Raw genomic sequence first — 12609 nt, forward strand, 5'->3', positions numbered from 1 at the left:
TGACATGGAGAAGGGGAAACAATATTGACGGAAATAGCAGATGATGGGTGGAAATGGCAGAAAAGAAAAGGAGAATGACATGGAAAATGGAGGTTGGAGTTCCTATATATATATTTTTATATGGAAAATGGAGGTTGGAATTCTTATGGAAAATGACATGGAAAATGGAAATGGCAGATGATGTTTGCTCGAGCTAACACAGATCTGAGCCTCAATTTCTCTCTGTTCAGCTTGGAATTCTTATATATATTTTGTTAATGATAATGGAGCTTTGAATGACAAAGATGGGATTTTGTGGTGGCGGCCGCGGTGGCGGCCGCGGTGGCGGCGGCTACGGCGGCGGTGGTCGGAAGAAGAAAGAGAAAAGGGAGAAGAAGAAGAAAGAGAAAGAGAAAAAATAATACAAGAAAAATAAAAAATGAAGGGTTGGTAATTTTTGACGTGGCAACGAAGTGGCAATGACATGGCGCGTGTGTAATACACCTTACAATGTGAGAGTGGTATTATTTTTTAGGATGAAAAATAATTAAAATGAAAGTTGTTAAGGGGGGTATATAAATAGAACTTAAATTTAATTGTTAAAATGAATTTTTGTGTCAAATTTAAAGATGAAATGATGTCTTTTCTCTAAATAAAATATAGTACAACATTTAGAAAGAAATACGACAAGAAAAGAATGATGCTCATAAGCAAACACATAAAACTATCATGACCCATATAGGTCCAAAAGACAATAAACATGTCTTACAGATGGCCAAACCCATCGACGAACACTCATGTGGTCGTTCACTTTCACAGGCAACAAGAGTGGCGGCTTGTTCCATTTAGGCAGCCCGAGGTGGGTCATTCTATTCCACTTAGACAACTTTTTATCGGAGTAAAACCAACACCGCGTCTCCTACGTAGATTAAGTGGCCAATTAAATTGTGCCTGACTCATTTAAATTGTGTCAACTCAATTAAATTGTGCTTAACTCATTTTAATTGTAAATTTACTAATTTGTAAATTCGTGAAGTTTTGACCATTAAAAATTGGGGCTTTTGGCCTGTTGGATGTGCAATGAGGTGGCCTCTTTGGTGTTGGTTTTGCTCGATAACGGTGCAAAAAGTGTCTAAGTGGAATAGGAATAGCACACCTGAAGTATCTGCAAATGGAACGAAAGGGTCACTTTGAAAGGCCTTCCGAAAAGAAATTAGACTGACAACCACGAGTGCCTATCGATGGGTTTGGCCCTTACAGATCACGCATCATAGAGTCAATGATATTGTCACTGAACTTTTTCCATCCATTTGTCCCCTTCCTTCCAGCTCTTCTTTTTATTCATTTGATTAAATAACTTATTTCGCGAGACTCGTGTCAAACTCTTAACATTTTAACTTTCATTGTTAGTGGAATTATTACTTCAATTAAAATGCAGAGTCTAAATTTTGAGTATATGAGTTCTGAATTCTAATTTTTTGAGTTATTTAACTTTCATTATTAGTGGAATTATTACTTCAATTCAGATGCAGAGCCTGAATTTTGAGTTTATGAGTTTTGACTAATTTTTTAAGTTATTTCGTACTAATTTAATAATCTTTAGACAAATACAAAGTTTGTGAAACTAAGCTACCGGATTCGGTCAAAACTGTCGCAGAACCTCTAGCTCCACCCTACTACTAACTCATTATGCGCTAAACTTAAACTCATTTAAGATTTTAATAATATATTTTATTTTCACCTGTATTAACAACACTCATTTTTCATCTTCTAGAATCATCTAACAGAACAAAATAATTCCAACAACTTCAAATCTATCTTTGTAATAAATATAACCTTAATTTAGAATCTTCACACAAATTAACCTAGTGATCCTACAAGAATAGTAGTAAACAATAATTAAAGTACATTAATAAAGTAAAATATTTTAAAACTATATTTGAATAATTTTAGGATAAATAAGAGTATATGAGCTCACTAACAAAGCAAAATATTGGACGTTTTAAGGATAAAAGATATTGTAATACCTAATAAATGCTTCAGTTGTAAGAGAAAATTTGGCTCCAAAGGTAACCTAATTTTACCAGTATGTATAAGGACAAATCATTTATTCTCTCCATCCCAAATTATAAAGGCATTTGACTAATTTCTAAGCCTAGTTAGATTAATTCAATATTTTAAAATTAAAATTTAGACATTCGAAAAATACAATAAATTGTAATTCTCCTATCAATATAGGGAAAAGATTCTTAAAGCATTTGTTAAAGTTTATATAATTTGACTCCCGAGAAGTGAAACGCTACAAATATTTTGAGATAAAGGTGTAAAAAATAATATAAAAAGGAGGAAAAAAAATTCACAAAAAGTCCCTATAATATGGATCCGGTTCCCCTCAATTACACTTTCTCTCTATTTCCTTAAGTACACACTTAGATGAGTGACACTTGTCTAATAAATTTTTTAAAGGTTTAGATTAGATTAATTTAATGAGCACCTTAACCATGGTTAAAAGGATAAGTTTTAGAAGATACTCTCTAATTTTGGTACCCATTCAGTCATTACTCATTAGCATGATTAATTAAATCCCAAAAATCGGTGAACTTCCTTTTCCCACACCCAGAATTGAAACTCGTTCATATAATCCTAATCTTGACTTAATTAAAAAGTATTAAATTTATGATCGAAAGCTTCAATATTCTTCTCAGTTCCCAAGCTTTCATATACTCACCATCTTAACTAAATTATAAAGCATCAAACTATATATTATTTTACTTAAATATTTCAGTACTCTATCCAATCTCATTGATATATTCATCGTATAACTAAGTTAAAGAGGTGTCATCAAATCAAATATTTCACAAAATATCTCAAAACACTAGTTCATAGTTAAGGTATAGACTTTTATATCTTGTAGCACATGTAACGCATTTAAACAAATTCAACAAAGATATATGTTTTATGATAATCAGTTGATCTTAGAGCCAAATACAGATAGAACCATAGCAAAGGATCACATATATTTACTCCAATGCTACTTTAAAAAACATACATTAATTACTTCAATGGAATTAATTAGTTTCGGAGTTTAAACCTTCCATGAAATGTAAAGGAAATTGGAATTTAAAAGAGGTTACAATTACCACTTTGGAACCGATGACTAGATTTACTCTCCGTAAATCTACATTACACAAAAGGTATAAATAAAAGAAGTAATCTGTAATTACGAATTTTAGAAAATTGATTAAAGAACCTAGTCTAAAAATGAATTGCAGAACATATGGTGGAATGGAAGTATGGATTTTGTGGAATTAACGAAAGAGCAAGACGAGACGAGGATAAGTTTTTTATTGGCAAGTAGTAATGATTACCAAAACTTGTGGGGAGATTGGTATTGGACACCAAAATTGGGGAGTGTCTTCTAAAACTTATCCCTACTTTTACCCATGGTAAAGGTCCTCATTAAATTAATCTAATCTAAACCTTTAAAAATTTTATTAGGCAAGAGTCACTCATTTAAGTGTGTACTTGAGGAAATGTAGAGAAAGTGTAATGGAGGGAGCCAGATCCCTATAATATTGACCAATTACAAAGACCCAACTGGAATAAAGAATGATGGTAAAAGTAAGAATATGTAGAGAAAAGTAATAGCAACACCAATTATAAAAGGGCTCAGTAGATTGTCTTAGAAAATAAATAAGAGCAAAAATGAGAACAAGGAAAAAAAAAAAAAACCAAAGCTGCATGTAAAAGGTTCACAGGATCAAAGTTCAATGTGAGGACTACAAAAATCTTTAATTATCTCTTATATATAGTTATAATATAATGTCGTGTTACACCCTCATACTATGAATTCTTTAATGGTTTTAAATTGAATTAGAGTTAATTACCTAGATGTTCAACCTTAGCTTTTCAGAGATTTCGTTTCATTGCTCGTTAACACCACCTTAATATGCAGTGAATTGAATAATACTTTGCGTGCTCACTGATTTCTTCCTTCAAAAATTTAGAACAACTAAAATTAAAAAATATATAATGTCCATAGTAATTGCATCCACTCTACGATTTACTTCCGTGAGAGTTTGAGGTAATTAAGACTATGAATAATTTAAAGTATACAACTAATAATTTGTGTCAAATTTAAAGAATTTTAACTGGTATGCCAAAAAAAAAAGGGAAAGAGATAACGAGAAAGTAATTACTTAATTCCCATGAAAAAACATACTGTAGCGTGCTTTCTAGAAAATAGAAATCATTAAGAAATGGCCATGCCCCGTTCTCTTCTCTTTGGCTCTTTCCAACTACCCCATTTTCCCTTACTTTTTACCAAGTCATCAAGTCACATCAACTCTTTAAAAGCCAACTTACCAAACTTTTCCACCTTTTTCTTCCGCTAATTCGTACTATGAGGCTACCATTGGACTTTCTGTATCAACTTTGTGTGTGTGGGGGGGAGGGGTTAGATAAAGGAGGAAACATGAAATTACGTGGTACTACATTTTATTGCTCTCTTCATGCGTATTTTTGGCCAAAGCAACTAGAACGAAGAGATGAATGCATTAGAAACGAACAATTGAAGATGTCCAAATGTCTTTGTTTATGACTACAACTTATGGCGTTAGTATGCTTCTTCTAGGAAGGAGTCTTCTTACCCAATGCCCCAAGGTTTTACTAAGGAATTACTTGCTACAAAAAATTTATGTGTACTACTATTTACACCAAGTAAATAATGCACAACACATGTTTTAATTTGTACAAAAAATAATAATGTTTGATTAAGTAAAACATAAGGATAATTCAATGTACAAAACATTCTGCATTGAAATAGGGTTCGGAAAGGACCGCAGTCAAAGGGGGTGCGATATAGACAATCTACTAAATCTACTGACGTAAGTAGTGGCTGATTGCACCGCCGATTTAGTGACTTATAAATCCCACAAAAATAAATTTGTCGTTGCTCCCAAATTCCTGTGAGACATAATACTCCTTAGTTTATGACTTTTATGGTTAAAGGTTTGAGCTTGATGTAAAAACATGTGCATCTAATATTTTCTTGATTATATAAGATATATAACTATATAACATTCATTAAATTGATATAAATACCAATTGCTAATACATTTTTTTTTTTAAAAAAAAATTTATCACGACATTGTCTTTGTCCATTACCAGAAAACGTTGTTTTCTGTTTGTCTTGCGCGAACGTTACCAAAGCGAAAGAATAAAAGAAGATTTGTGAATTTAGACAAAGTATATGTAAATCTAACCCGCACATATAAATTACCATAAGCTTCGACACAATCAATAATAGAAGAGTTGAAAAATACTTCTCTACATTAAAGTTTAAACTAGAAGACTAGTAAATACGTTACCTTGTAAGTAATCAATTTTATCATCAATTTTCTAAGCAAACCCCACAAGAAAAAAGTGTTACGTGCTGCGACTTTTCTAACTTTGAAAAAGACTGGTATATATTCATTAGCTTCTAAGCTGGGCTACAGAAAACGGTAAACACAAGAATTGAATTTTCAGGTACCTCCAATTCCTATCTTTTCATCTACTTTTTTGTCCTAAATTTGATCAAGATTATTGCTTTTTTTTTTTTTTTTTTTTTTTTTTGTTGGGGTTTAAGATTTTATGTTTAGGTGAGTTGACTTAGTTCAGATACCAAGAAATCATATGTTGAATCTACATTTTAATCTAAATTCCTAGTTCAAGATTGTAACTTTTTGTTTGGGTTGAGGATTTCTATGATTGGGTGAGTTAATTGGTCCAGGATTTTTGGGTTGTTATTTATTTATTGAAATTGATGATAAAAGATGTTGTTTTCTCAGTCTTTTTTATCTACAAGCTTGAAGCTTTCACCATTTGTTACCCCTTTTGGAAGTTTATGGTCTTGATTTTGTCAAGATTGTTTGTCTGTGAGAAAAAAGGGGAAAAGGGCATACTGGGGAACTCAGAAAGCTGTTTCATGTGTTTGTTAAAGCGTTTTGCTCCAAAGTTTGGATTTTTTTTTGCTTTCTTTTTTGTTGGGTTTTTGGACCTTTTCTTATAGATCAATGTGTTAATATGATGTTGGGTTTCAAGCTCGTTTAGCTACTATCCCCCAATTTTCTGTTCAAGAGTTCTTTGGTACTGGGAATGTGGGATATCTGTTTGGGAATATACAGAGACGGAGTTAGGATTTGAGTTTATGTGTTCTGGTGGATTCTAGAATATGCAACTTATTGGGTTCATGATAAATTATATATACGTATTAAGTGGATTTGTAAACACAAATATCGGGTTTGGGCCAAAGTTACTGGGTTCTGCCGAACCGTAGGCGAAGCTCTAGCTCTGCGCCTGGGAATATAAACTAGGAGATCCAGTCTCCTTGCTTGCTCAGGTGGTATTGTGGATTTTGTTATATTAAATGAGATATTAAATGGGAAGAGTCTAAACCTTGTTAAAACGTAAATTAAAGGGAAGTGTACATCTTATGCTTTTCAAATCCCCTTCTCTTGACATGATGGCCCTTCAAGTAAGTAACAAGATTCGTTTTTTATTATGGGGATATGGGGGGATAACCTTGTGCAAAGCTATACAAACTAAAGAAAAACTAGACAACACTAAAGTATACCAAATTCACCAAAACCCATATCTCTAGTAGTCTGTTACATTCGATGGTTGGAGAATGTTCTTTTTGCTTAGTGAGTCTCTGAAATTTTCCTCTTAGAGTCTCTGAATTTTTCTTCTTATACTTTTGACATGTGAGATGGCTGATGATGTTTGATGATCGTAGGATAAGTTGTGAACTGCTAATGGAAGAACATTTGGTTTTGCGTGTTGACCGTCTCATTACACCTGAATCTTTGCACTCTCTGCCACGGTCTGAGGATGCAGTTGGTACGTCCTCAGCTATTGATACTAAGGAGGAGGAAAATCCAGGAGCTGGAGATGAAGAAGAGCCATTACTTCAGACTGTGGAATGCCGGATATGTCAGGAAGAAGATAGCTTGAAAAATTTGGAGATTCCTTGTCGTTGCAATGGCAGCTTGAAGGTATCTTGGTGAAGTTGGTAAATTTTTGTGCTCGCTCTTCTTGTTCAATGAGCTGCTAGATGTTGCTTATAACTTGAATAATTATGCCAATCACATACTTTTTTAGCTTAAGCATAAATGCCGCTAATACCCGACGTATGTTCTCTCAAGAACTTAAGATTTTCGTGATTCGACATTCTACAGAAGCTTGGTATTTAAGTTTTCTGTACTCTTCAACAAAATTTAAAGCATTCTATCCCAGCTAAGCCTCACATCAGTGAAATCACTATTTTGAATTAAGTTTTTTGAATACCTGGTCACATATTCTTATCCTTGCTCCTTTTCTATACTAGGCAATGATAGAGGCTAAACTTCTATACGCTTCCAGTATACGTGCATTTGAACAGTTGGCCCCTTTTTGGTCATTATCTTTGGTTGGTGCACCTAGTTTCTTTTGCTTGGTAGTTGAAGAGCATCATTATCCCTGAGCACTGTTGCTTCCATTGTTATTTTTGTCCTTCTCTTTGCTGTTCTGTCTTGTTCTTTAGTTTAATTGTGTGGCATGAAACAAATATTAGTTAGAATTGATTGTTGTAGTAATTGATTTTATGAGGTCTTCTCATCTATAAGACCTCTGAGTAATGAAGTGTCTATTTGTTTAAGAGTTAGCATGCATCTTCTTCAGTTTCTAAAGGCATCTCAAAATGATGAACATGCAGATGCGGTGGTAATGCTCATCTTCCTAGCCATTTAGGTGTGTTAAAGTCGCCCAATCTAAGGATACTTACACTCAATCGCAATTCTGTTTAGGTATAGCCAGGCCTTTTGTGTGCTAAACATCAGTTGCTCCAATGACCTACTAAAGCTAACAATTTTTTTTAAATTAAGCAATTCAGATAATGTTTTGGTATACCAAACTGCTATGGTTCTTTACATTCTCTTTGATTTGTTTTATAATTTTATAAGCTGGGAACCATAGATGATCTTAATTATCTCTGTGTGTTACAATGTCCAACAACTCTTTTGTGTGCTTATATGAGTTTTTATTGGTAACCTGACTAATCTTTTTTATTGGTCACAAAATCCAGTATGCTCATAGAAAATGTGTTCAGCGATGGTGTGATGAGAAGGGGGATATAACTTGCGAGATTTGCCATCAGGTACTCCAATGCATATTCTATTTACCTCATTTTATTGAGCATGATGATTTACCTTTTGCCTATCCCCATCCCAAACCAGTATAAGACAAATAAGCCAGAAAAGAATGAGGGAAGGGTGAGATAGCATAATTGAGTCTGTTCTGTATTTCTTTGATGTGTGCTCGTGCTTTCCTTCCTCAATACTTTTTGCTGGCTAGAGGAAGTGTCACTCATGCCTACGCAGCAATTCAGCTGTATGTTCATTTTTTAACTTCAGAATATAGGAAATTGATACTTTAGAATCACAAATTTGGATGCCAGTGAATACTTGCTGAAAGAGTTTCTAATTCAGTTACACTCCGAAATTTTTCTCTCTAGCTGGCAGACTTACCAAACATAGAAAATTCTCTCTAACCTGCAGTCATATCAACCCGGCTACACTGCTCCGCCCCCGCCTCCTCAATCTGATGATACAGCCATTGACATCAGGTATATTCAAATCATGACTATTTTATCATTTGTGCACCAAATTTTATTCACCGTTCCAGTCATTCCCTTTGAATAACCTAGAGACTGTTGATATTGTGCTGGTTTTGGGGTCATGTAGCACTCTGAAACGTAAATACAACATCCTTTGCAATCTTGATGTGCTGAAAATTTTCTTTTCTGTCTTATGGCTTAAGTAGAGGTTGGACAGTGGGTGGCACTCAAGTTGACTTGCATGATCCTCGACTTCTTGCAATGGCTGCTGCGGAACGTCGTCTTCTAGAGGCTGACTATGATGAATATGCTGATTCAAATGCTAGTGGAGCTGCATTTTGTCGTTCTGCCGCTTTAATTGTAAGCAACTGAAGCTACATCATATAGTTTACTCATTTTGTTTCATTGCATTGCTAAGTAGTGGAATGTAGTGATGTTGGGCATGCATTAGAATTTTTCTTATGGTTGGTATGTACATGAACAGATAGAAAGTTTCTCTGGAGAGGAGGGTGGGGGTGACATTGGTAGTGTGGTACATGAATTTTCACGTTAAGCTTTGTAATGGTAGAGTCAATTGAATTGGTAGTAGAATTTTATCAAGGATGCATTTTTAGGCCTGTTCCATCTTTATAGGAAAAAAAAAAAAAGGCGGGGGGGGGGGTTGGATTTTCATCTCATTGTAGGCATATTTAGTAATGATATGTAAGATATTATGTCACTGCAATGGTCTTTTGGTAGACTGCATGCTTTTCTTTTCTTTTCTCTTATTACCCTGCCTTGTTTCTTATGCTATTTTTGTTCTGGTTGTCCAACTGGATCAGAAATGAGATTTAGCTTCTTTCCTAAATATTTAAAGATTCCGCAGTATGTATGGCATGTAAACTACATGTTTATGGACTTGGAATAGATTAGGGTAGAATATTTTAAATGCCAGTAGATCTTGGTGACATTTTTGTTTTCAATCTTTTCAACATATTGAATGATCTACTCTGTTTTCCTGCAGTTAATGGCCCTTCTGTTATTGAGGCATGCTATTGGAAATGCTGATGAGGATGAGGATGATGTTTCCACCTTTTTCTCTGTAAGTCAATGAGTTTTCTTTCCATTTGTTACTTTCTATGATAAGTTATGAAAATCTACTTTAGTACGGTGTGTGGAACTAATGATCTAGTTGATTCTTGACACAGCTTTTCCTGCTCCGTGCTGCTGGTTTCCTTTTACCTTGTTACATCATAGCTTGGGCAATCAGTATATTGCAGCGTCGCAGGCAAAGACAGGTTATATACTTTTTTTCTGCCTTTTTATAACTTTCAGAACTCTTTTACCTTTGTCTTCATCTTGCACATTTTGGTGATACTTCATGTTCATGCCAAGTGCACTAGTCTTATGGTACAAATCCCTTAGTTTTTTCTGCTTTTCTTTTGGTGGTAATGGTGAAGTAGTTTCTATATTTATGCACATTTGTGAACTTTTATAAGTCATGCTTATTCCATGCCTAACCAACTATTTGAGTTCCATCTTTGGCTGTTTAAAAGTCCAACTCACGAATGAAATACACAATTATTCTTGGTTCTTTTCCTAAAAAGCCTGTCTTACTTTTATACTTTTTTAACTTCCAAAGTACACAAAACCTTAATTGGCATGCTTGTTTTTCTCTTAAATTTTTCTTCCAATAAGTGTTGAACATCACACTTTCATATTTCATATTGATAATGATGTAAATAACAGTAGGAAAATGGTTATATACACTGTGGAAGTTATTCGATGGTCATCTTCGACATGAGAGACATCAGAGCAACTTTCAATCTGTGAGATTTGAGGTTCCACTGTGATTTCAGCACTGCATTTTTTGCTAATCAAATAAGGATCAGAGCATGTCTTTAACATAATAAAAAAAATTATAGGAATTAAGAGCAGGATCAACATTTGAGAATTTTCACCACGTGTTCTAGCCGTGAAGAAGTTAATCACGCCCACTGATTGTTGATGGCGCAGTTTATTATTATACAATTTTGCTTATGTTCGACTTTTGGTGTAACCAACATTAGGTTCTCTTTTCATAAGTATGTAGATGCCTTTCTTAGGTAAATAGACACTTAAAAGTTAAAAAAAAAAAAAAAAAAAAAAAAAGAGAAGAAGAAAAGAAAGTAACTTCTACTAAATTGTTGGGTGAGAAGAGGAGGCAGCAAGAGTCAAAAGAAGTGGTGGAGGATGATCCTACATTGTATGTGTTTTAAAGATAGATCCAATTCCATTCAGAAAGTAAAATGAATTTGTATCGCATCTTTCTACTTTTGGTGTAAAGAAATAGGATTAGAGGATATAGATCATTTTGTAGACTTATTAAAATCCCTGTAAGTATCTCTTTTCTCTTTCTGTTTTTAGACTAACACTTCTGAAGGTCTCCAACATATCCTTAATGCTGAGGGATACAAATTTACCAGTTTCAAAAAAAAAAAAAAAAAAAAAAAAAAGGTAATTACGTGAGACATGTAAAGGTTAGTTTCTTTTTTGTTGTAATGTGCTATATAGAATTAAATTTTATACCCTGACAGTGTACTAATGCTTATAGTAAGTTAAGTTGCAAATTTTCTTAGTTACCATTCCAACCTTAGGATATGCAGGTATCTTTAATTGTCATTGCCTTTTAAGTGAGTTGACAGTGTAAATGGTAAACTTCATTTAACATGTCAGTGTGTAATTGTCAAATATATGCTTATGCATTTTCTTTTTTCCCATCTATAATGCAGGAGGCAGCAGCATTGGCAGCAGCTGAAGTTGCTTTCTTGGTACAGGCTGGGCAACACAGGGGCTTGCATGTCACAGTCGCACCTGGGCCTGCACTGCCAACAGAGCCTTCGACAACACCTGGACGGGCAACAACTCCTCAGGCGGCAGTACCACCGGAACAGGTGGCAACTCCTCATCTGCAACCAGTATAAAAGCTGTCTTTGTTTCGTTATCTATTTGTTTGATAAGTTGATTGCACTGATGAGTTACATAGGCGGGGAAAGATTTTTCTCGTTTCGTTTTTAATCATTTACCAGCTGTATCTTTGCACGCAAAAGCTCCAAATTTCCTATTTTGTTATGTTTGTACATATCAAAACATTGCAGCCAGTAGGTTGGCGTGGGAGTCTTTGTCCTCCATGGGTCAGTTACAACTTTATCAGGTCGTTGCTTCAATGGTGTAGATACCATATCGTCACATCATATTAATCGATTACTGTTATCAATATCGTTTATTCTTCTCCAGTGATGTAGTTGTGTCGTGCTTTTAGTTTTCATATTTCACATTATTTTTGCAGTAATCCTACAGAAGAGAGGACAAGCTCGACTTCTATGACTGTGATTTTAGCAGGATTCTACGGAGTCCGGAGCCAAAATGGCTTCTTTTTACAGCCATTACACCAAAATGGCATGCCTTTTTTTTTTTAAACCCAAATGGGTATTTAGGTAAATGTTGCATCTTAAATGCAACAAATTTGTTTTTTTTTTGGGAAGGAAAATATTAAAGGAAAATGGTTATTTTAAGTTATTTTAAGTTTTTAACCGTTAAAAACTTAAAATAACCATTTTCCTTTAATATTTTCCTTTTCAACTCTCTCTCTATTCTCTTCCTATTTATACTACAACCCCTTCTCCTCCACCATATATTAGAAATTTCAAGAATTCCTCCATTAAATTTCTTCTCTTTGCCATCAATTTTCTTCCTTTCCATTAATCTTTGAACCAATGATTTATAATACTAGACTTGTTTGAAATCTTTAAATTTTCTTGGCTAACACCATTTGCTCCAAGTTTTAGAACCACGCACAAAATTTTTAAAAAAATTCGCAAGCGAGTTTAATTATTTATCTTGGGACAAATACTTTTGTTAAGGAATTACCAAAGTTATGCGGACCCTTGCATACTTATCTTGTGGGCAGACTTAGCATAGTATGCGTCCCGATAACTTTGATAATTCCTTCACAAAGTTATGCGGGTCCAAAGATT

General features: G+C 34.2%; 1 protein-coding gene across 5 annotated transcripts; it reads left to right on the forward strand.

The window, feature by feature from the left end:
- The first annotated feature begins 5307 nt into the window (after positions 1 to 5307).
- LOC132052392 (uncharacterized) lies at positions 5308 to 11998 on the forward strand. 5 transcript variants are annotated; one of them, XM_059443910.1, is made up of 8 exons: positions 5308 to 5508; positions 6758 to 7016; positions 8084 to 8155; positions 8556 to 8623; positions 8818 to 8974; positions 9618 to 9695; positions 9802 to 9891; positions 11365 to 11866. In XM_059443910.1, exons 2-8 carry the CDS (start codon positions 6777 to 6779, stop codon positions 11554 to 11556), a joined length of 897 nt encoding a protein of 298 aa, XP_059299893.1. In that variant the 5' UTR covers positions 5308 to 5508; positions 6758 to 6776; the 3' UTR covers positions 11557 to 11866. The 5 variants fall into 5 exon arrangements, with proteins under 5 accessions (XP_059299893.1, XP_059299889.1, XP_059299891.1 ...); XM_059443906.1 differs by lacking the exon at positions 5308 to 5508 and adding an exon at positions 5599 to 5621; XM_059443908.1 differs by lacking the exon at positions 5308 to 5508 and adding an exon at positions 5712 to 5734.
- Positions 11999 to 12609: the final 611 nt, after the last annotated feature.

Source organism: Lycium ferocissimum, chromosome 4 (assembly GCF_029784015.1).
Source record: "Lycium ferocissimum isolate CSIRO_LF1 chromosome 4, AGI_CSIRO_Lferr_CH_V1, whole genome shotgun sequence".
Taxonomy (NCBI): domain Eukaryota; kingdom Viridiplantae; phylum Streptophyta; class Magnoliopsida; order Solanales; family Solanaceae; genus Lycium; species Lycium ferocissimum.